This window comes from Seriola aureovittata, chromosome 16, assembly GCF_021018895.1.
Source record: "Seriola aureovittata isolate HTS-2021-v1 ecotype China chromosome 16, ASM2101889v1, whole genome shotgun sequence".
Taxonomy (NCBI): Eukaryota; Metazoa; Chordata; class Actinopteri; order Carangiformes; family Carangidae; genus Seriola; species Seriola aureovittata.
In genome coordinates, this window is record NC_079379.1 from 8276776 (window position 1) to 8301627 (window position 24852).

The 24852-nt window shown below is 39.9% G+C and overlaps 3 protein-coding genes across 4 annotated transcripts in view; 2 read left to right on the forward strand and 1 right to left on the reverse strand.

Annotated features, from left to right (window-relative positions):
* tfap2e (transcription factor AP-2 epsilon) overlaps positions 1-5681 on the forward strand; it is a 14007-nt gene extending 8326 nt beyond the window's left edge. For both annotated transcript variants that reach the window (XM_056399482.1, XM_056399483.1), the window contains exons 4-7: positions 38-269; positions 2792-2910; positions 3454-3592; positions 4505-5681. In XM_056399482.1, the coding sequence (XP_056255457.1) occupies positions 38-269; positions 2792-2910; positions 3454-3592; positions 4505-4766 (752 nt within the window). In that variant the 3' untranslated portion in view covers positions 4767-5681. The remainder of the gene's footprint in view (positions 1-37; positions 270-2791; positions 2911-3453; positions 3593-4504) is intronic.
* A 4395-nt stretch (positions 5682-10076) lies between these two features.
* Positions 10077-22731, reverse strand: psmb2 (proteasome 20S subunit beta 2). The gene is made up of 6 exons (XM_056400096.1): positions 22516-22731; positions 21867-21989; positions 21237-21307; positions 11512-11674; positions 11151-11200; positions 10077-10298 (listed from the first exon to the last, which is right to left on the reverse strand). Exons 1-6 carry the CDS (start codon positions 22604-22606, stop codon positions 10197-10199), a joined length of 600 nt encoding a protein of 199 aa, XP_056256071.1. The 5' UTR covers positions 22607-22731; the 3' UTR covers positions 10077-10196.
* Positions 22732-22850: 119 nt separating this feature from the next.
* Positions 22851-24852, forward strand: cdca5 (cell division cycle associated 5). The gene has a single exon (XM_056400095.1). It carries the CDS (start codon positions 22869-22871, stop codon positions 23658-23660), a length of 792 nt encoding a protein of 263 aa, XP_056256070.1. The 5' UTR covers positions 22851-22868; the 3' UTR covers positions 23661-24852.

A 24852-nucleotide genomic window follows, 5' to 3' on the forward strand; every position in this document is an offset into this window, starting at 1 on the left:
CTCTCCATCCCTCCCTTGTTTAATCATCCATCCACAGTTCCTATCCCGTCCAAGCTGAACGGCTCCTCCCTGTCGGCCTTGTCCATCGGTAAGGAGGGTCTCGGTGTGGGGGCCGTGTCCAACCCGGCCGAGGTTTTCTGTTCGGTCCCGGGTCGCCTGTCGCTGCTCAGCTCCACCTCCAAATACAAGGTGACGGTTGGGGAGGTGCAGCGACGCCTCTCCCCACCTGAGTGCCTCAACGCTTCTCTGCTGGGTGGAGTCCTCCGCAGGTGAGAGGAAGAAGGCCTACACTCAATGACAAAAATGCACTTTAAATGAATGATTCCCAGCCTTGTCTGACTTTTCTAACGTCTTTTTCTAAAGAAATACTAGAGATTCTTACTCATCGAGGTCTCTAAAAACTAGTAAAGGTCTGAGGAGGGAACATCTGACATTGGTTTTACTATCACAGCAACCTGGCACAAGGTGTCTTGAGTAGACATTGGCCATAAAGGATTACAAGCCTGAAAGTTTGAAAGAAATGTCTCAAATAACTTGTATATTTGTCATCTAGCAATATATAGTATCTCTCTTTTATTCCTATAGATAACTGGCTAAACTTACATGGTGGAAATTCAAGTTAAAATACTTCAAATTTACCATTTAACCACGTAACAACACCAACAGTAAACAAGATTTTGATATCGGGCCCTACGAATCAAATTGCTTTTATCTGGAGTAACCACCTGCCATTGTTAAAAAATAAATAAATGAAGAAGTCCATCACAGGAGAGGAAGAAAAATAACACTTTTTTCCATCAGCAAAAACCTAAATAATTAATAATGCTGTGACACACAAAAACATATTGCAGTTGAGTGATCTAAACTCAGTTTAGATCACTGACACTTTCCAGTGTCACCAAACTGCCTGTCTAGCTCATCTACAGTATAAAGTCTCCTTAGATTTCAAACAATAACTTCATGGTCCCTGTTCTGGATGTTGTTGAAAGCAATTCTGGGAAATGTAGGAAATCAGTAACTGTTGTAGAGACAGTAGAATAAAAGGAATTTCTACACTTTATACTAAATACTTAATACTAAGTGTGTTTGCTGCTTTACTGCACATAGTTACTGCTTTATGGCAGAAAACAGGGAAAGTGTACAAAAGAAGCAAACACTTGATGTATATAATATTAAATATGTCCATCTTCTTAAGAAAAAAAAAAAGATGGACAAGAACTGAGGTTTATGGGAAATGTAGTCTCAACTCTAAGTGACAGAAACACACTGCAGGGGAGTACAATGCTATCAGTCTACTAAAACATCTTCACCATAATTTTGTTGTTGAATGTAATTTTATAAATGTAACAGTAGTAATATGAGAATGATAAACTGATGTTTACTCCACACTGAGCCTTTAAGAATGGGCTGCAGATCACTTCCTTCTATTGGATTTGTGAGTATAGTTTGTATGTAGTTAGTTGACACAAAATGCTTGAAACCAAATGACAGAGGCTCTTGGCGTAAATGTTCTTTAGCTATCAACCGTGTACTCCATGAAGCTTTTCAGAATAAGAGCACTTTAACTTAACCATAGGGCCAGGGCTGAGGACCCAATGTGCGTCATGGGACTAAATCACAAGAGAAGCAATGCGGTTTAATGAACCACAGCCTCAGGGCCAGAGAGCAACTTTATGATTTGGTTTTCAGGCTGAAGTACTTTAAGAGGACATAATTAAAAGATCTAAAGGGTAGTAAATGTTATAAACAAAATCCCCCCTCGATTATAATATATCACTGCCACTTAACTTGAGTATTTCTATTTTATGCCACTTTATACTTCACTATATTTCTGAGGGGAAATTGTACTTCTCTCCACACTTCAGTTATTTGACAGCTATAGTTAGTTACTGGTTACTTTGAAAATTAAGATTTTACAAAGTGTCATTTTGAGTTTCCAAATATGATGCATTGTTGTAGTTAAACCACCCAACTGTATATAAAATAGATAGAATTAGCTCCAGCTCCATCAGCTAGAACAGTGAATTGCTACTTCTACAATAATACAACAGCTCCTATAATCTATTAATATAAAATATACTTGCATTATATTAATACATCAATATAAAACTGCTTTTAGTTTTGATACTTTAATTACATTAAGCTCATTTTACTTAGGTACAACTTTGAGTAGAGGACTATAGATTTTACTTTAATAAAGAGTCCGAATATTTCTTGTACCACTGTTGCCTGCCACATAAATATCAATACATGTTTCTGTATAAATAAATGTTGAAATTCTTAAATTTAACTGTACAAGAATCAAAAAAGAGATGAGACCAGGCAAAAAAAAAATCAAGGATGAAAGGCGAAAAAAAAAAAAAAAAACACAGAAAACTACAAGACACTATCAGTTCTGACAGGGAACATAGGGAGATTTCAGCTTCACATTCACTCACACACTAACCCACACGCACACTACCCCCCCCCCCCCCCCCCCCCCCCCCCCCCCCCCACACACACACACACACACACACACACAAACACACACACACACACACACACACACACACACACACACAAACACATGCAGGCATTCCCTACCATACACATAATACAGAGATACGGGCACACACAAACACAACAAAACTCATAAAGCCAAACAGACACAGGGAAGAGGACACGAGCACACACACACACACACACACACGCACACACACGCACACACACATGCACACACATGCACACACACGCACACACACAAGGGCCATCTCCTAAAAACTGCTCTCTCTGTCTCCCTGTCCCCCCTCAGGGCGAAGTCAAAGAATGGTGGCCGCTGTCTCAGAGAGCGTCTGGAGAAGATTGGTCTCAACCTGCCCGCCGGGCGACGCAAGGCAGCCAACGTCACTCTCCTAACATCTTTAGTGGAGGGTAAGGAAACACACACACACACACACACATATATATATACAGTGACCTGCATATATCCTGACAGATTTAGACACATATTCACATAGAAATATCTTCGCATGAGCAAACATGAATAAACAGTCACAGCATGGATGGCTGCATGCGTGCACGCGCACACACAAGTGGAAGGCGTCATTTGAAAAAGCTGAAGCTGCGGCTGCCTCACCAAGCCAAAGAGCAGTGAACTGTTTGAGTAGTGAAAGTGAGAAAAATGGCTGCAGAGTTTGTCTCTTGACCTGACCCGACTCCAGCAGCTACACCGGTCAATTGTGCATCATTTAAAAAGCATTTATATGGATAATTCTTTGATCTGAAAACTAAACAGCAGCACTGACCTTTGAGTCTTAAAAACACACAGCAGTAGTAGCTGCTTGTCTGTGTAACTAATGCAGAAGAGTGTTCCTTTTTGCACTTTGTCTGACTCGGTTTCTCTGCTTTAGACACACTTTCACTCTCTCTCTCTCTCTCTCTTCCCTCCTCCTCCTCGTCCTCGTCCTCCTCCAGGAGAGGCCGTCCATCTGGCGCGGGACTTTGGTTATGTGTGTGAGACAGAGTTTCCAGCCAGAGCCACAGCTGAGTATCTGTGCAGGCAGAGCGAGCCCGAGCAGCTCCCAACACGGCGCAGTATGCTACTCGCCACCAAGTGAGTGTTTTCATCCCTGCCTCCTCTGCACATGTTGGTCCACAGCTGCAGCTTTTCTCCTTTTCATTGCTGTTTAATCTGCGGATTATTTTCTCAAATGATCAGTTAGTTGTTTTGTCTATAAATCATTAGAAAACTCCAATCCCACGGCCCGATGTTTAATCCTCAGAATGCATTTTTTTGTCAAACCAACAGCCGCAAAGAAATTCCATTTACTGACATAAAAAAATAGCATTATTTACATTTGAGAGATTTGACGCATTAAATCTTTGGCATTTGTCCTTGAAAGATTACTTAAACCGATTGTATCTGTTTAGTTTTCATTTTTAGGAGCTTTCCTTTTTTAAGCCATTTAGTGCAAGATGCCAGCTCAGTGCTTAATACAGGCCAAATTAGTCTAAAGTCAAATCATTAGTGATCACCTGCTACACCTCCTGGTAAATCACTCGAGAACTTTCTGTGTAAATTGTTAGATTTCCTGTTTGAAACTTAAATTGTCTTTCTGTAAGCCCCTCCCCCAAAACTCTAAAGACCCTTCTTTTGAGTGACAGCTGAGATACATATTTAAACTTCAATGAGGGGTAAGCCCCAATTTAAAAAAAAAAAAAAAAGGGTATGTTGAAGGCTGGTTTTGGTGTAGGTTGATCCGTAAAGGGATCAATTAGATATTGAACAAATGCACCAAATTAATCCATGTTTGATTGGTGTCTGTGCTTAAAGGATTTCCTTGTCTGTCTGTACTTGTGAGATTTCATGTTTTTAAATACAACAGTCTTACTTACTACTTCTACTTTTCCTGAAGACTAACTTGAATAATTTTACACAACACTGAACTCAGTTTGTCACTGTTGAAATAAATTTCACTATTACCAAAGCAATAAAAAACTGACACCTTGTCTTGTGTCTTCACAGGGAGATCTGTAAGGAGTTTGTGGACCTTATGTCCCAGGACCGTTCTCCACTGGGTGGCAGTCGACCCACCCCCTGCCTGGAGCCCGGCGTCCAGGGAAGCCTCACCCACTTCAGCCTGCTCACCCACGGCTTTGGAGCCCCCGCCATCTGCGCTGCGCTCTCCGCCTTCCAGAGCTACCTGATGGAGGCGATCAAAATGCTGGACAAAGGAGAGGGTGGAGGGAAGAGCCACCACGACAAGGAGATGAAGCACCGCAAATAGAGGGAGAACAGACAGATTTGTGGTTAGATGGATGGATGGATGGATGGATGGATGGATGAGAGGCAGAAAGGAAGAGAAAAGAGGGGGGAAAGACTGACTCGTGCCCCTCTGCGTCTTTACCTTTGCCCTCAGGATAAAAACTGAGACTTTTACCTCCCAGAAACCCCTGCGGCCCCTCTTGTTGTGGAGGCGGGGTTTATGATGATATCTGTACTGTAATATGTGTCCACAACCACCTCACTCAAAATGACGCATGGACCTCTCTTCTCAGTAGCTGGTTTGTGTCATGATGGCGTCTACAAAACATCAGGATGAGTTCCTGCATATGGCAGTATGGTTTTAATTATTTTTATCCCTTTTTATTTACTAATGCCACCTTAAATACGCCACCTTTATCTGTGTTTTAGGAGCCCCTGCCTTCATCAGTCGCACAAACACATACACACACACACACACACACACATACTTACACACACACACACACACACACACACACACACACACACACACACACACACACACGTTTTTTTGACTGAACTCATCTGGGAAGCGTCTTAAGCCATATCCGGGACAACAACCTGCTCTTTGCTCCTCTGGAACTTTGGGAGACGTTTAACTCCACCTGATTGGACAAGCACAGCTTCCATATGTATTTCTTCTTAGTGGGTGGTCATGGGAAATTGAGTTCTCTGGGTTCTCTTGCAGCGGGAGGGGGGGGTGAGGAGGAGTCAAAGGCAGCTAAAGGAGATTTGTTTTCTTTTATTTTGAAGTACTACGTGTTGGTAACTTAAAAAAATAACACAAATCATTTTGTACTTTCTGTGTCTGTTTATTATCAATGTTATTACTGTTGTTATTATTATTATTATTGTATTACGCATAAATGTAATATATTATTAAAGAATTAAGAAGTGATCAGTTGAGTTTCATGACTGTGTTTTTATGTTTTCATGTGAAATATCAGAACCATAAAAGTAATAGCACCTTCAGGCGCCTTCAACTGCAACTGCCCACTTTAACTTACTTTTAAATTCAAAGGTGATAATGGAGATTTTTTTCCTTTATGGTGCTTTCGTTGTAATGCTTCCACTCCTCTGTCTCTGTGTCACAATAATGATATCTTTTATTGATTCCTGCGGGCAAAGTCTATTCTCACTTTAACCGGAAGGTCATGTTCAGGGCTGCAACTAACACTTAATTTCATTATTGATTAATCTGTCAATTGTTGTTTTCTTTTTTTTTTTCAAGAACGATCAATTGCTTAGTCCACAAAGTGTCAGAAAACTGTGAAAAGTGACAGGTTCAGATCACTTGTTTTGTGTCCATCAGTTCAGTCAAAAACCAAAAGACTTTCACTTTATAATGATATTATACAGAAAAAACGGATAAAAACTGCTGTAGGGATGCCAGTGTTCAGTCCACCACTTTGGTCCAGACAACAATATCGATCTAACTATTGGACTGACGGTCATCAGATTTTGAGCAGACATTCATCGTCCCCAGAGGATGAAACCTACTGACTTTTCTTCTTGCTTCATCTGCAGGTCACAGTTTGTACATATGCAGTGAAATATCTCAACATCTTCTAGATGGATTGGGACAAAATTTTGTACAGACTTAAACTGCACTGACTAACACCGTGACACTGACATCTGTGGTTTTGAGGGAAATGTCTCCTCAACCACTGGAAAGATCACTATGAAATTCAGTACCAAGATTCATGCTCCCTTCAGAATGAACGGTTATTACTTTTCATCTTGCACCTTCATCAGGTCCAATACTTCGATTTGTGACAGAATACCTGTAAAACTGACAGGGAAGGTCTAACCAACAGATCTAAGATTAGATGCTATCGAGTTGCATTATGGGAAGTGTAGGATCCAGTGTTTTTGGAGTTTGACCCAATCCTGGGAGTAAAAGTCAAGATATCTCAGCCACTGCTGCAACTATGTTTGCCAGTCTTTTCTTAGTCTGTCTTTTTTATTACATTAATTGTTTTGTGGCATCCATCACTATTTCCAGAATTCCAAGGGGACGTCTTTAAATTGCCTGTTTTTTGTCCAAATAATCGTCCAAAATTGAAACAGATATTCAATTGACAATGTAATGAATAATAGCAGCAAATCTTCATAAACCTGTTTGGTATTTTTGCTTGATAAATTACTTAATTAAGTGACTATTAAAACTGCTGTTGATTAATTTGCTTCCAACTGACTAATCAATTAATCAATTTATGGTTTAAACACTTATGAGCTCAGGCTTAGCTCTGGAGCTTGGAGGGATCCAGTGCCTTGCTCAAGGACCCTTGCCAACACAAGGCCCTTTCACACATACATGTACCGTGCTTAGGGAATATCAGCTGTATGCATCCCAAGGGGCCTCTCAAAAAGAAATCTGGGCCCCCTGTCTGCATGCAGGGCTCCAGCAGGGGCCCAGGGAGACGACGGCGTCACAGCTGCAGCCCTGAACACTGTACCTGGGAGAGCGGTGGCAGTGGCGCGACCCCCAGCGCCCAACAAGCCTCACACTTCGGTTCCCCCTCAACCCATCTGCTCGGCATTTCTCCCAGCGACCACCTCTCACCTCTCTCTCCCGCGCAGTCCTTCACTTTATTTAACCAGGATGAGATACTCAATGCAATTACGGCTTTCCAGGGACTGCACACATACACGTGTCGCCTGCTCGTACACTCTCAAACATCACTCATTTCTACCTGCCGTATCTCCCTTTCTCTCCTCCCATCTCATTACCCTCCTGTGTCAACCCCCCCCATCCCTTCATCATCTCCCTCTCTGTAACCTAACCCTCCTCCTCCCCCTCCTCCCCCTCCTCCTCACCCCACCCTCTCCCCTATTCTCTCCCTCTATCTGACACTCAGCGGGGCTGCTCTCCATCTCTCTCTGTGCCTCCAGGCAAACATATGCTGCTCTTCCCGTCAGATTCCGGTGTGTTTGAGAGAGGAGGGATTGTTTAATGTTTATTAATCACCTGTCTGTGGTGGAGAGAGGAGACGATGATAGAGCCGCACACACACAGTCTGTCTTGTACACATACACATGAGCTATCTCCCTCTCTCTCTCTTACACACACACACACCTATTCAGCTGTGATTTTACCAACTTGGCCTGGTTTTCCTATTTACAGCTGTATGTGCTCATTTACTGTAACACTCCTTGTATACAGACATGGAGAAAAACTAAAGACCTTTTAATTATTACAGGAGCTACTTGTTAGTATATCAAGACGGTTATTTCTTTTCTTCATCATTTAACTAACAAAATACATTTCAGATTGAAAGGCATTTAAAATTGATTTATTATCAATTATTATTGAGGGAGCCCATAGTATTGTGTAAATAAAGAGTTCACTCTGGATCACCACATCCAGAGGATTTGATCAGTATTCCTTACACCCACTAGTGTGACCCACCTTATCTATACAGCAGTATATGATCCAATAATCAGTTTTATTTTAGTTATTCTTAATAGCTAGGATAATTAATGAAGTTTAGCAGCAATTAATCCAAGAAATAATGTTCTTGAGACCCAAAAAAAAAAATCTTAATTCAAAGTACAACTTTTTTCCGAGCCAACAACTGCATTCACAGTCTTCATCACAGAATTTGTTCAGATATCAGGGAGACGGCTCAGTTGTTATCACACAACCTACGTTGGGAACTTGGGTTATTTAACAAAAGGTGGTCACATATATTAAATTCACCATATTTAGGTCACATAATGGAAAATTAGCAACTCCATCCACTGCAAAGATTGTGATACGCAATTGAAATCTTCAGAAAAGCTAGTAAGTGGACCTTGAGTTAAAGGAGTGCTCTAACAATCTAGCAATCACTCTGCATTGTCAGATGATGATGACCGTTTAAAAAAATTAAAATGAAAAAAAAAAGATGGCATAGAACCAGAGATATGTTCATTTCTTATTCCACGCATTCTGTCTTCCTTGTCAAAAACTGGTGCCTACGTCACCCACAATGCAACTCGACTTGAGTCGCGCAACTGCACAGATTTGGGTGTGTTATGCTAGCTGCGGCTAACATCTCTGCTAGAAGCTAACATGTTAGCCTCTAGCAGAGAACGGGAGCAGGCTACGGCGGTCTGGTAAACTCACTTCTTTCTAACTCCACACCACCAGATTTTTTTTTAACTTCCAAAACTTGTAGTCTTCAGACCCAACAGACGCTGACTCAAGTGACATCACATGAGGTCATTTATCAGATCTGATGCAGCTCCATGTGGAGCCACACAAGGCTTTATACAACTCTTTTGACTATAGCTGAACTCCCTGAGATCATTTCATCAAACAGTTAAAGCCTGTAATTGTCTGTATCTTCAGCTTGTTGGCTTTCATAGAATTCAGTTAAGGATGTGAATATCTGCTGACATACAGTATCTCACAAAATAACTCCGCTTTGGTAGATTTCAACTTTCCAAGTTTTGCTTTAGGGTGAATAAGGGTTGCATCTCAAATATATTCAAATGCATGGGTGTTGTGTTTTGGTTAGAGCTGAATTAAACAGTGGGTACAAAAAAAGAACAAGTATACTGTTAAAATATATATATATATATATATATATATATATATATATTTATTTCCTGAAGGTAACCTGAATTTGTTTTTCACAACCCTGCTTACGTACAGAATCTGAGTCACAATCAGAACCTGTACAATGTAGCCTGACGCATCCGCTTTGCAGGTTGTGATTATTCGTTTACTGACACTGCATTAGAAATATACTGATACAACTCCATGGTAATTTTTGAGACCACATTTTGTGATGTTGTCTTAACTGATTGCATGGATACATTGCTATTAATAACTTTAAACTCCATGTCAAATGATTTTAGCTCTTTTAAATGTGAGAATGACCTTGTTTTGAACCTCATATCATATATTCACTAGCAGACTAAATCAAAATAATTTGAACTGTCAGCTTGTGAGTTGTATTGCCTGAAAGCCCAAGTGATGCAGAACAATATAGAATTTAACAATAATTAAACTGATCCAGATTATTTGACTCCATAGTAAATTCTACTAATATTTCTATGTAGTTTGGTCAATCAAGGACAGGGGAAAAACATTCTATGAGAAAACTACTTTTCCTTTTTTCAAGTAACACCATATGTGCACGCATGTTTCAGTCCACGTGTTTAAGTATGAGCAAGTGTACATTACCCACACGCACACTCACTGAGAACAAGTGCAAAAGTACACAGCCAGAAGGCTGTTCTCTTTCTATGTGCAGATGAGCAGACTAGAGAGCAATGAGAAAGCACCACAGGGACAAAGAGCTTGTATCTCAACTGTGTGTCACTTTTTATTGGAACAGAAAGAGCAAGGAGGTCAACAGTACAAAAAAAAAAAAAAAAGGAAGAAATGGGGAGTCAGGCTTGGTAGTTAAGCAGTGAGCGGTCACTTGGCGCCCAGGGTGAGCTTCTCCAGGTCATGGATGCCCTCCTTGTCAATCAAACGGACAGTGAAGGAGGGGAGGTTCAGGATGAAGCGCTTATTCAGCTGCAGGAGGGAAAAAGATATAGCAAGAATTATTAAGACATAAGATGGAATTTATTATATGAGAAATATTAAGATAAATGATATTATCTTAATAATAAATAAGCGGAACGGATAGTCACATTATGCAGAAACCAAAAAAATGAGGGAAAAACAAAGGGATGAAGTGAAATACTGCCTATTAAGAGTAAAGGCCAATCCAAGTGTTTTTAATGTCCATCACAAGCCTGACTGATGAAACAGATGCACTTCCGTCTTATCAAACATATCAATCCACAATGACTCAGAGAAAGACTTTTTCACATGTTTGAAATCTCTGAGTCTGTTTCTTCCTCTTGTAAGCTTTGTGAAGAGTAACCTCCACAGGCGGCTGTTTAAATCACATATATCTGCAGCTGTTTATATGTATGTGAACTTATTAATGGCATCTGTAATGATTGATCAGGGCTATGAGCTTGCTGGTTTCACTGTAGACAGACTCCCACTAAAAAAAAAATAAAAAAATCAAGGAATGAATCAATAAAACAACACTGATTTCTTCCCATGGAGCCTACATGAAAGCTCACTAATATTCAAATCAGTCTGGTGAAGACAATTCAGCCAGCCGCTGTCGCTCCAGCTCCTCAGGTCCAAGTTTTGTGCAGACAGCCCGGACAGAAAGATTTACTAATACGAGTAAATCCAAGGCAAATTGAGTTTAATTTGTAGCCACCGGGTGCACTGAAAGAATGTTGGAAGCCACTTTTTTAGAGCTAACTTACCACTTGAAAGGCCGAAAAACATAATAAACAATTAAATAGGACGATTATGAGTCTAATTCATACAAAAAGGAAGAATGAAACTGTATGAACTCACCTCCTCAATGCACTTCTTCAGCAGATCCACCGCCTCATCCCGGGTCAGATCTAAAACAAAAGAAACAGAGGGAAAAAAATGAGAAGGGAACAGAAACATGAATTAGAGACATAAGGTTGAGTCTTTCATTAACAAGACAAGACCTCTGTCTTGTTCCTGCTGTAATCATATGCCATTAGGGAAACTCTTTCAGTGCCCTTAGTTTGTAACGTGGCCAAAGTTTGATTCGATTCCATAACCTCTGCAGGACACACTCTACACACTTGCATTATAGTTTTTCGTTTTCTCTTGACTTCCCAGTCAGTCTCGCAGGAACGATAAGCTGTAAAAAAACAAGCGCGAGGCATTTCTCTGCACTGACCTGGTCTGTAGTAGCGGTCAAGAATGGAGAGAGTGAGAAAGGCTCCATAGCCGTGGGCAGCGAAGGGGGCCTTGGCCAGCGAAGACAGGTAGTCCATGTAGAAGAGACCTGGGCCGTCTGTGTCATCATAGCCCGCCAGCAACAGGTTCACATGATATGGAGTCTGGAGACAGAGGGAGGGGTGAGTAATATCCAGATCTATAACAAGGTTCCTTACAAGGTGTTAATCTGGGATGCAAAGTAATTGCATTCAGTGTCACTTTGTTTATGCTGCTGATAAAATGTTGATGTAAATGTCACCGAGTCAGAAACACTGAAGTGAAACCAACGGTAACCAAACCACGTTCTTCAACATCTGTACACTAAACCAAAAACTGCATGTATGGATGCATCAGCTAATATTACAATTTTAATTAGTTTTAATTTTAGTGCCAATTTCGACCGTTTTGTGACTTTTGCAGGGGCTATCAATTAATGTAAATCTCATTTAATACCAACTGCTTCAAAAACTGATATCAGTCATGGTACCAGCTGATATGGGAAAACTTTAAAACAACATCATCAACAAAAACATGTTACAAGGAATCTCTTGTTAAAAAAAAATATATATATATATATATATAAGAAAAATGGAGCATCACATCCTTAATATCATCCCATGCAGCCACATGAAATTACTGGGGCGGTGTGTTCAGTATGAGCACCTTTGTGTTTCTGGTTGAGTGGTACTTCCCCCAGGCAGTCCTGATGAAACAGCAACATGTATGAACACCAAGGTATTCTAAACAGCCATTAGCACACCGCAAAGCACATTTTGCACCATCAGACATGTATTTAAATATTTTAATATTCTTTGAAAAGTTCTCAGCGAATGCACAGAGCAGCCTTTTACTGTCTTCAGCAGCAGCTGGTTAACAGCTCTTCACAACACATCCTTCAAAACGCCAACATTTCTGTTTATACACCTTTTCTTCTGCTGCATTTTGGTCAGGAACAAGTGCAGCCATGGTGTCAGGTAGGAAGATGACTACTCCCATATTAAGTGACAAGTTCCTAACTTCAGAGCACCTTTTTATGGTGTATTCCATCTAGTTACTTTTGCACATCCATCAAGTTGAGGGACTCAGAGACAAAAAAAAAAAAATGGCCAAGGCTGCATTCAGACCCACTTTAGGCCTGCGTGAAAAACCATAGCCCTCCTTGAGCTATGAACAAGATGAATCATTACAGAAAGCAAAACCTGTTTCAATGTTCATATGGGCACCTGAATATTGTTTTAAGACAGATTTGGAAAAACTGTGAAACTATCTTTTAAACTGTTCATCAGGCATTTCCTCCTTTCATTACTTCACCAGTACCTTTTACCCGCCCTCATCAACGCAGCCCCTCGTGCTGATTTTGGTTTGAGCTGAGGCTGAGATTTTTTAAAACTTTGGAAAGCTCCATCCAGAGGACACCACAGACATTATGCAACCGTTTTCACAGGCTGAGTGGTATTCTTTGTAACACGTAAAATGAACTTCATGTAAAAAAAAAAAAAAGTGTCCCTTCACTTGCAGAAGCTCCTGGATTTGTAAACACAAGGTGGCAGAACTTGGCAGAATTTCTGCATTCAGTTATTTCTTTTTCCCCCAGTTAGAGGTGCTGCTTACACTGCCATCAGCATACAGATTGCAACAATGGTGGCACTGACTGTACCTGATCTCACACAACCGTTCCTCAGAGCAGTCGGTCTCATCAGCCAGTTCATGAGAGCAACACATCTCACCACTTGAAAAGTACAACTTCTCTTTCTCAACTTACTCCAAATAAATTGCTCCTAATTATCGACTTTGATTTTCCGGCTTAGCAGAGACACGGAGCGACGTCCACAGCGGCAACATTAACGCGGCATAAACAGGAGCGAGCGAGAGAGGCGCACACAAGAGGCTGAAGTGAGAGCGCACCGGGACAGGGAGAGGAAAGGTGAAAGGGCGTCACAGGACAGAGGAGGTGTGCGTGTGTTTGTGTACGAGGGGGAGAATCAGGGTGTCACTGGCAGTGTGACATCTGCTGGGAGTCAGCACCCCTGTTGCTGCCTCCATCGCGCCCTCCCTCCCTCTTCATCCCTTCTTTCGCTCCCTCCCTCCCCCCTCCACTCTCCGCCGCCTTCACCCTGTGCCCTGGAGTAGCGCCAGGGCTCATTAAAAACTTCTAAAGTCGTTTCTCTTGCCCCTATCCCCCACCCCCCTCCTCTCTTTTTAAATTACATCTTTTACGCTTCCAGCCTCTTCTCCCTTCTCTTCCTCCAAAACACTAATTTTCTCTCTTCGTTTTTGCAAGCCACTGTTCCTCATTTTAAAAAATCCCTTTAAAGCTAGACAATTTTTGGGATTTCAAAGCAACTTATGGCCTGAATTCTTTGCGGATGTATATGCAGTGTGGTGTTTTTGATTAAAATGCAACAAGAAAAATATAATATGGCGTTCTCGGTCGTGCGGAGAGGCAAATATGATTCACATGACGCCAGGCAAGTTGTGATCTACACACCTGCCCTCTCATTTCAATTTATCTCTCAGCCGACCTGCTTATTTCTGTGACTTGTGTGTTTGCCACAAGGGCAACGATGATTGTTATGCTCCCTGTGGAGTAGGCTTTAGTGTCTGTGTGTGTGTGTGTGTGTGTGTGTGTGTTAACGATGGTTTTGAACACGCACACACGTGAAAAAGAGAAACAGTGTGTTTGTGAGTGTGCACGAGGGGTGTGAATCTCAGGTTGAAAATCTTACCGTGTGTGTGCGCGCACTTTAACTCCTCCGTGAGTCTGCGACGCCCCAGTGGCGTCACCCCCACCCACCAGACACCTGCCTCACTGGTTACAATGTAACAATAATACGGACTTGGCATCAAAATAACCTTCCCTTCCCATGTCACCTCGGAGGGAACCAGGCACCTTGTTAACCCAGCCACCTGAACTCACACCCAGGTTCACATGCAAACAATACACATCATATGTTTTATCCCCCTGCCGCGAGTCGAGCTCTCAGCCAAACAAGGCGACTGTTGTGCCGCCGAACAAAAGCTTCACCTGTGCGTTACTACCATCGCCTTCTGCACACACACAAAACCGCTCCCACCTGGTTTTCAAGGTAGAGTTTGACATTTCGGGAAATTACACTCATTTGCGCTCGGCACAAAACCCACGGGAAAAGACCACAACATGGAGCAGCTACAATTCAGTTTTTATATGGATTAAACAAACAAGATATACAGTGTTAATTAAGGACTCTAAGATTTTCATTATTGATTCATCTGAAGATGTCTTTCTCGATAAAATGTTTAAGCACTTGGTCTTTAACATCAGAAAACTACTACCCATGATGGAACCATAGATGGTTGGTGTTTTTGTATGAAAATTGACTCGGACAATTAATTATCAAAATAGTTGTAGATTAATTTTCAACCAACTGATTCATCGTTGCAGCTCTAGTGTTGATGAGCGAGCTGCAGAAGTGTTGGTATGTGGTATTGTTACCAGGCTAACTGTTTCCACTTGTTTCAAGTCTTTGTGCTAAGCTAGGCTAACCAGCTTCTTGAAGCTTCACCGCACAGACATGAGTGGTATCGATCTTCTCATCCAAATCTCGGCAAAAAAGTGAATAAGCGTAGTTCCCAAAACGTTGAACTACTCCTTTAGAACATCGGCTTCATAAAAAAACAGCTCTAGCTGTGACACAAATTAAGGTCACGTCGCTAATAAACCACCACAAACTCATCCCCAAACTCTCCTCATCTACGTTCCAGCACTCCCCTCCCTTCTTTCTTTCTTTCTTTCCTTCCTTCCTTCCCTTCCTCCCTCCCTCTTTCCCTCCCCCTATTTTTGCACCCTGCCCCGGGGCATGTTCTCTTTATTGGCATTTCTCCTCAATCTGCTGTATTAATTGTTCATCTGTGCAGGAGCAGGGGAGCTGCGTGCAATATGGCGCTAGTAATTATTTGTGCCCATTGTGTGCTAAAAAATATTTTACAAACCCATATGGGGCCAGCTGTAGATCACCGCAGCAGTGAGGCTAACTGTTGCTGCGGCCTTATAGAAAACTCCACAAACAGCTCAAACTTCACAGGTTGACTCAATTTTACTTCTTCAGTTTACCGCAGCAAACATCCACATATATACAAAAACTGATGACTGTGAGGCTTTTAGGCTTCTACATAAACCTCCAAAAAAATGAAATGTGATATTTATAAATTCTCTGCCTCCCCTGAGTTTTGTGGTTTCAATTTAACCTCATGTCTCAGCCTCCTACACCAACTAATCCTGGTGTACCTGTCAATTCAATATCTATCAATTTAATTTCTATTTATTTTCAATGCACAAATATAGTACAATTACAGTACATGAAACGGGAAAATAAAACAAATAGAAGCAGGGCACGGGCTTAATTTCTATGCCCCTAAAACTTTGCAGTTGTTGTTTTGTTCTGTGGTGAATTTCATGTGTATCATTACTGATATGAATGCAGCAGAGTCGAGGCCTCAGGTGATTATGCTTACCGCTAGTTTTTTTTCTTTGTCTGCTCTCTAAAGCTTGAGTGAATGCAGTACTCCAGAGGTTAGTGGAGTTGTTTTTGTGGACGGCAAGCTGGTAAGCACACAGTCGTATGCGAACACGGTTTCGCTTACTCTGCGCCGAGATGCGCTGCTGACTTTAGCTAACTACACCTCCTGGAGGTCTGCAGCCACTAGGGTAATTTCATCTGTAATTTATCCTGCAGGAACAAGGCCATCAGAATTAACAATATACCACTGATTAATTTATCAGTCAGTGGGTTTTAACCTAGGGGTCTGGACATGCTGGCGGAATCACGTGATGGTTTTTTTTTTTTTTTTTTTTGGGGGGGGGGGGGGGTTTCAGAAGATGATTTAAGGATGGTAGAAAAAGAAAAAAAAAAAAAGATTTGATATACAAGAGCAGATCATTATCTTGCCTTTCTGTCTGGGTTAAACTTTAATCTACAATGATTTAATCAGATTAATTAAAATAAATTCCAACATATGCAGCCAGTTCCCCGGACATGAATTGAGCTAGGTCTTAGACTACAGGCGTTTTTAAAAAAAAAAAAAAAAAAAAAAAAATCTACATTAAATTTTCTTTTCGTCAACAAATGGGCTTAATCCATGTCTGAGAAACCAGCCTGTAGCATCAAAGACCATCTATGCTGCACATGTTTTGTTTTTAAAGGTTATGGACTATAACAGATGAACTGCACAACTGTTCATCACTTTATGGACTTTTTGTTTCCATCGTAGTAAACTACATTATTAAAGAGTTGAACAGTTAACTGTTGATAGAACAAGTAAAAGCTGCAGTAGATTCTGAGGCTTTTTTTTTTTTTTTTAACCAAAATTACAAAATTTCATGGTTTCCAGATTCTAAAATACTTTGTTTGTTTGACTGTTTGTCACACAAAACAATCAATCTGCAGACATCTGCTTGTGCTGTAAAAAAATTTAATTTTTTTTTTTTTTTTTTTTTTTTTTGCAATTTTCAGACACTTCACGGACCAAACGGAGAATCTATTAATCAAGAATGTAGAATAATCGCTGATGAAAATAATGAACCATTCACTGCAGTCACAAAGTCGTGAGTAGTTGTACCAAATGGTTTGAGTTACACACACAGGTGAGATACTTTTTCAAGGAGAATAATTATTGACCCAGATAAGACACGGAGGGTCAAAATTGTTTTATAATTAAGAGTCTGTCAGACTTGAAGTTGATATTAAATGTTTCAACACTTTAGCAGATGATCTCTTTCCCTGTTTCACATTCAAATGGACAACACACATTACATATTCTACATACTCAAGATGTTCTGGGGCAAAAAAAAAAAAAAAAAACCTGTTTATACAACATAATTTGCAAATGTCCATGTACTCTGGAGGTTGATGTGAAAAGAGCATAGCTGGAGGAAGGTGTGGGATGCAGAGGAGAAACTGCTATTGCTTCAGATTCTCAGCACTCATGAGAACGCGGCATTAGTAAATCCTGCACTCATAAAACCAAATTCATAACCGTGAGGCACAAAAATAACGATACAGTTGCAACTTATGACAAGACATGAATATAAATGTTATCCTCCACCACATGTGCAACCTTGACTGAATAACACGATCCTAATCCTATAGGTCCCTCTGTGTGCATGTATATTGTATCTGTGTGTATGTTGACTCCTACTCGTTCTCACACTCCAGTCTGTGTGGTGTTGTCTACTGGGCCTGGTTGTTCTCCCCTGGGACCCCCACTCCTCCTCCTCCTACTCCATCCCTATCCCCCGTTCGATGTGTCCCACATTCCCATCTCTGCCACACTAATTGTTTTTTGTAATTATTTTCACCCTTCTGCTATTGTGACAGGCAGCGGCTGCACTACTCTTAACAAATTAGTGCAAAATATACAACGCACGGATACGAGAAGCAGAGATGTCTTAGGCAGGGTGTGTAACATCTAAAACTAATGCAATTGCACAAAAATAAACTATGTAAGGACAGGAAATGATTATTTCCATTAGTGATTAATTTGCCAATTATTTTCTTGATTCATCAATTAATCGTTTTTGTAACATCACATAAGATGATGAAAAGCAGCAAATCCTCACAAATGACAAGATGGAACTGTAAAGTGTTTGACAAATCATTAAACGATTAACAAAGTTTACTAATTGCTGCAGCTTTGAACTTAGTGCTAAGTTAAAACAAATGCAAAATATATAGAGCAATTAATTGATTAATCAACAGCATGTTAATCATCAGCTATTTTGATAATGTATTTACATCTAATTAATTTTCTGAGATTTTATGAACCATATTATTACCGGCAATGAAAACAATTATTCGTTGCAGGCCTAAAAATATGTATCTGAATGTTTTTAAAACACATTTATTTTATGCCTTTTCTGTAGATGCTCATCTAGATAGTCAACTGTAGTTACAAGAGAAAAACATTATTTTGTACTAACAGGTACTGTATCCATACCAAGTTAGCAAAGTGATACATAATGATTGGTATGTAATGAATATCTTCAATATGTGTTGTAACTGGTTTAACCTTAAATGACACTGACTTTAAACACTTTACCTTTAAACATTAAAAAAGTAGAGTAAGTATGTTGCTCTTATAACTAATGAATTCGCTAAAAAAAGTACTTAATTTAAAGAGCAAGTCTCAACACATAATTTCAAAAAGCAGTGCACATTGCAAACGATGTTCAGAATAAACACGTCAACTCATGAAAATGCAGACAGATAAATCAGCTGGTTAACTTCGCATGCTTGTAAATCCAAGCTTATGTAATGAGGAAAAATTTTGCACCTTCTCTTATTTTTTAGATTTATCTTTTATTTTTTTATAAAATCGGCAAGTTTTGTTTGCTTAAATTTTGGTATTGAAATACTGAAGGTCAAAACCATGGTATTTTGATAATACACCCAGAGTCAGGGTGGGGGACAGCGCTGCAGGCTCAGGTGTTGCCATGAAGTCTCAAAGGGAGAAACCTTCATCACCATTCACAACAAGCTGACAAATGTACCTGCCTCTGTCAAAATGCATCTCCTGATTCAGCCTAGATGTCTCAAGCTGATATCGACACAAACACAGGTATAATTGCACGTGAGACTTGATTCCCACCTGAACTTGACGACTACTCATCTACAGCTATCACGACTGTGTCACACCATCTAGACAAGCGAGGCCTCTATTGTGTTTGAGTGTTTTCATCTGCTGTTTTAGCCACAAGAAATGAATTTCAAGCAGAAATTTAAACATATTGTTGATATGAATGAGTAAACCTACTACATATGGTTACTGTACCAGCAATTTGAATTGAGTATTACTTTAACTTATGGGAATTAGTCTGTGATTCTATCCTTTGTTCCCTGCAGCAAAATGAGATTGAAAATGCTAGAGGAATGTAACTAAGTTAAAAAAGAAATTAAAATATTTATAGGTATATTCATTTATCACTCCAATAATGAATATGCATAATTCCGACAGTGACCACTGGTACAAGAGATTAATTAGCTACTGTTTTGTTAACTGCGAGAATACACAAAGATACTGGTGTTGAAAGTCTTCACAGTGGGATAGAGGAGTTTGCCTGAGCAGGTAAAAAAACAAAAATGTTCTCTGGAAGCATGAAAGATGGAGCAGGTCTGAGAATACATGGCAACACAAACTGCAGCAGATGGTGCGCCTTTGCAAGTTGAATTTCCATTTTTTGGAGACACCAAAAGACTGTTAAGCTTGTTCTCTGTGAATAACAATGTGTGGACTTTCAAAGACAATTTTTGATTACACATAATTATATCTGACAGTAGTAGTAAAGGAAATTGTATACAATGACAGTAAAATGAAATGTGTTACATTATTTTGCTGGTTGCCTTTAGTAGCATCATAAAATCTAAAGTTACTATATGTAAGAATGCCAAAGAATTTACATGTATTAATCACTTTTCTATTGCCACGGATTGTGAACTGATTGAGCATCATTTCAGGAATGAGGCCTTTCCTGACTTCCTTGTTTGCCATCTCAAAAAAACCTAACGTTGTGATACTATAGTCTCATAACTATCTATCTCCACACTTCATTTTAGTGCTATGTCAGTGTTGTCAAACATAGTCTATAGACTCAAATATAGTTTATTGTCAGACTCTAATAAAATTGTAACTTCAGTTACCTAATCTATCAACATGATAAATATGCTACGATCAATCAGTTTCCATCTTGTGAATGTCACATCACTGTTTGGCCCAATGCCCAGGATGCTGACTCACGCCTAGCTACGGAGTACAAGTATTCATTCATTATTCAACTGATCCAGAGTGAAGCAAACTTTATAAAGTTGTCCCACAAAAGACAACGTCCCTTTGTGTTATTGAGTGCAACTGTGAGGTTCAAACAAGAGAATGTGTCCCTCAATGCAAACAATTATTTTGTTCATGATTATTGTCACACACAGACCCAATATTCGTAGGACATGAGAAAACAATCCTCTGAAATAAAAGTTAGTATCACTGTTTTATGGGAAGTGATGGTCCTTTAACAGACTGGCAGTAAAAGACCACAGCATTCAAATAAGGTCAGCGCCGACAGTAACAAATGATGGAATATTTCTGTTGGATGTGTCAACAAAAGGTAAAATAAATATTTGAAATGAAAAGGAAATGTTCATCTCCTTCTATATGTGGTCTTTTATGCTCTGGCTATACAAGCTAATTTTGTTTTTAAAAAAAACAGTTAATTTGATACTCAAAACAGACCATATCAGTAACAAGTATCGCCCTCACAAACTGAGGCAGTTTAAATGTTACGGTAATGTGTGAGCAGGAACAACTAACCTCTAGCGAGGTATAAGGCTTCAAGGGATTTTTAATGTATTATCAAGGGACAACTCTTTGCTCCACTGAAAACAGCTAGGAGCTGAATTCTTACTATTCAAATTTCCTTTAACTGTATTACTAGCAGTTATGTTATTACTGTTATTTGTTTTCCTCTTTCTCCTCAAAATCACAATGGATAGTGTGCACTGTGCACAGCTGGATTTCTCTTGATGAGACTACAAATCCAGCTCTGTGTGGCTTTAACAAATGTGTTAATATTCACAGGCATATTCATTCAGTTCAGGCAATTTCCCTCTAAATAAAAGTTATGTTGTAAATGGATTTATAGTTATAGATGAGGATAATTACCCTGCTCCGAAGGTAGTCTGCAAGGTTCTTTCGTGTGAAGTTTGCTGCTGCTGCTGGACTGAGTTCGTATCCTAAGAAATAGGAAGGAGGGAAAAAAAAGACATTAGACACAAAGTTGTGCATGTGTGTTTTTTTTTTTTTTTTTAGGAAAGGTATTTTTCCTCACAATATGACATTTTATCAATGACTAGGGAAAGGCATTAAGTCTTCATACTTTTTCTGTAGTGTCAAAAATGCATCTGTAGCACCACAAACCAAAGTACCAATAGTTTGCATTGCTGATCAGATTTGTATTATCTTATGTATTTCAGATAGCTCCTGATTTAAATGAAAATTTGTATTTTATTTAGACTGTTTGTACAAGTGTACAATGTACAAGTTTGGCACTGACTTATTGAAAAAAAGTGTCTTCTTTAGTTAAATAACAACTGTTTTCAACAAAAAAATATACACATTCCTCAAACTAATATATCAGAACAAGTATAGTTTGATCAATGGTACCTAAAAATTGGTAATGAATGGGAACCTGTATTTATAACTGTCATACAACACCCAGTGGTGTTAAAGACAAGTGACTTAAGAGTTGAACTGGAGATTGTGTGGCACAATCATCATGTCTGAAGTCCTTACCGTTCCTCATTTTATAGAGCTGAACATTCTTCTGGATGTACTCTGCAAACTGTACTGTGTCTCCTGCTTCTCCAACACATAGCAGCAAAATCTTCTCACTGAGTTTGAACATCTTGTCATAATCTGAAAAACACAGAGCACGAAATATGACTCATTAATTTGCTTTAATTAATTATTAAAATGTGCATTTGTTAACTGTCAGATTGGGAAACGTTAATTCAGCAATGACTTTCACTTTCACTGTTAAAAGCCTGGTTGATCATCTTGATTTTCACAAAGAAAAGACTTGCTCAACCCAAAGCAATACGTGCCGATGGCTTTAGTTGTGTTGCTATAAATTATGGAAAGAAAAGATGTGCAAATTTTGCAAAAAAAACAGAATGATAGAGATTTATGTGCCACTTAACTTAGCCCCTGTTAGCTTTGTTAGCTCAAGTCACATTCAGATTGTGTGGTAACGTTACATTGTGAGTCTTTACGTGAAGTTACACAACAGTATACTGCTACAAGAGGAAGTTTTAGTGATTATTTGTCAGCAGAAAAGAATAAGATATAACCACAGCAAGAGCTAATAAACCAGGCATGTGTGTGCTAATTTAGCTTCAGTTACCGGCTGAATGGCTAATGCTAAGCTAACGCGTTGTCATACCGTGTTTCATCTGAATGATGCTGCTGGCTGCGACATTATCGGCAGCGACGAGGACAAAATCCGGCCCCTGAATGCCGATCAAATATTCCATCTCGAATATTAGCTGTGAGTTGAAATAACTATAAAATACTTTGAAACAGCAGGTGCCTCTTGGCCGCGGATGCACAGATTACACAGCAAAAGTTTGAGACGATTGACGCAGGCTGAGTACGTCACCGGAAAAAACGCTTTCGTCCTTTCTACGCGACGAGGGCGGGCGATTTGAGCGGACTCACTGAGACCGAGAAACCATCACCGTTTTATTTCAAAATAGACACGACAAGAATCGATCGTTTTCCCGGTTGAAGGTTAGTATGAACGAAGGGACGCCTCAAAGCGTAATGTCGGAGTCTAATAAGCTCAACGGCTCGCTGCGGAGACGGTCACCGCGGTTGAGTTCTCCTTCTCAGGCTAACATACAAACAGACAAAAAAATGGCGACGGCGGCTGTCTGCGTTAAACGCTCCATAACTGTGAGGAAAATAGCTCCCAGAAAAACAGTCGCACCGTCGGAGCATAACAAGGAGAACACGCCGAGACGGTCGGGATCGGAAGGCGACCAGCAGAAAAAGCAGAAGGTCTCCACTCCAGGTCCAGCCCCGGACTGTGGTGGCTCCTCCTCGGCTAAGAAGAAGAAGAAGAAGGCCGCTATGCCCTCACCGATCCTCCCATCCTCACCACCGCCCTCTCGTCCCCAGGAGCCGGCGGTGGATCCAGAGGACGCAGTGTGGTCGCAAAAAGTGCGCCGGTCCTACAGCAGGCTCAGCGACAACTCGTTCAGCAGCCCTGACTCCCGTGAGACTTTATTTGGCTTTGAAAAGCTGCAGACCCCCGAGGTGGTCCATAGAGTCCGGCCGCCCAAGAGAGGTCTGGAGGCCTTAGGGTCCTTGTCTTGTCTGAACTCTTTCACGTCTTTGCTCGAGGCGGATGACCGTGGTTCAGCTTTCCCCGAGCCGGACCCAAACATCCCTGGAGTGGCTGTGGTGAGGGAGAAGAGGAGGAGGAAGAAGGTCCAGCAGATAGACACAATAGAGCTGGACACACTGGCTGCAGAGATGAACGCAATGTTTGAGGAGGCAGAGGAGTTTCAGCTGGTCGTGGAGTAAAATACTGAGACTGAAAGTCCTGGACCGACTGAAGGACTCTCTTATGGCATGCTGTTTCTGTCAATGACATGCTGAAAAAACACTGACTCCTGGTTTGTTTCATACTCAGAAAGAAAAGCTTTCATATATTTCAAGTTTTTATTGTAAATGTTGATTTTTCGGAGGTTTTTATGTTTGGTTGTTCATTTAAATGCTCTTAATGTGGTTGATTTGCTCTTTATCTGGATAGTATGGTCACACATAGGTATTGTTTTGATTTAAAAATGTCCAGTAGACAAGTGAACCAAAAGCATGTTCTTTCTTTTTGTTATAATTAAAACCTTTTATATAGATTATCTTTTAGAGCTGAAACAATTAATCAATCAGTCAACTGACAGAAAAATAATTGGCAACTATTTTATTAATTGATTCATCATTTCAGTCGTTTTCAAGGAAAAAAAAGTTTTAAAAATGCCAAATATTCTCTGAATAGGATGATTTGCTGCTTTTTGATATATATATATATATATATATATCACATCAGATCATTATAAACTGAGTATTTTGGGGTTTAAAGAAATTTAAAGGTGTCACACTTTGACTCTGCATGATGGTAATTTCTTTTTGACATTTCCTAGACTGAAAAAGTAGTCAAAACATAATCGGAAGATTGATTGATAATGGAAATAATCGTTACCTTTACCTTTTGTTTGTCTTGCCGACTTGGTATGATAAAACAGCATTTTGTTTGTTTTTATTAAATGGGCTTTGACTGTGTTAATTGTCTTCACTTATTCGTCACAAACTGGTTGTGCAGAAGATACATAGAGGGAAAACGTGACGATTGCAGGACTGGTATGATCTGAATGCTTCACAGACAATTCTTTATCAGGAGTTTCTACCCTTATACGTTGAAATGGAATTTTGTTTCTCTTCATTGTTCGTTTTATTTTAATTGCTGAAAAACAACATAAATGTCAGTAGCCATTCAGAGGTCTGCAACCAGCTTACATCCCTTTAATTATGTGTTTACATTCACATTTGACTTACTCAGAAATCCAGATTAACACTGTAAAACAGCGCCTTTCAATGTTGTTGTTGGGCTGTCATCACACATCTGTGCATAAGCATAAAAGAAAACCTGTCATTGTTTTTTTTGACTGTTCATGTAAATAAATACTCACTCAATTAAAATTGCCAGTAGATATTTTGA

What these genes read in the sequence shown, in the direction of transcription:
- psmb2 (XM_056400096.1), bottom strand. Translation starts at nt 22,606, where the DNA reads ATGGAATATTTGATCGGCATTCAGGGGCCGGATTTTGTCCTCGTCGCT. An exon ending in CATCATTCAGATGAAACACG is followed by an intron (nt 21,990 to 22,515) that starts GTATGACAACGC and finishes TGTGTTTTTCAG; the next exon opens with ATTATGACAAGATGTTCAAA. An exon ending in GCTCTATAAAATGAGGAACG is followed by an intron (nt 21,308 to 21,866) that starts GTAAGGACTTCA and finishes CCTATTTCTTAG; the next exon opens with GATACGAACTCAGTCCAGCA.
- cdca5 (XM_056400095.1), top strand. Translation starts at nt 22,869, where the DNA reads ATGAACGAAGGGACGCCTCAAAGCGTAATGTCGGAGTCTAATAAGCTC.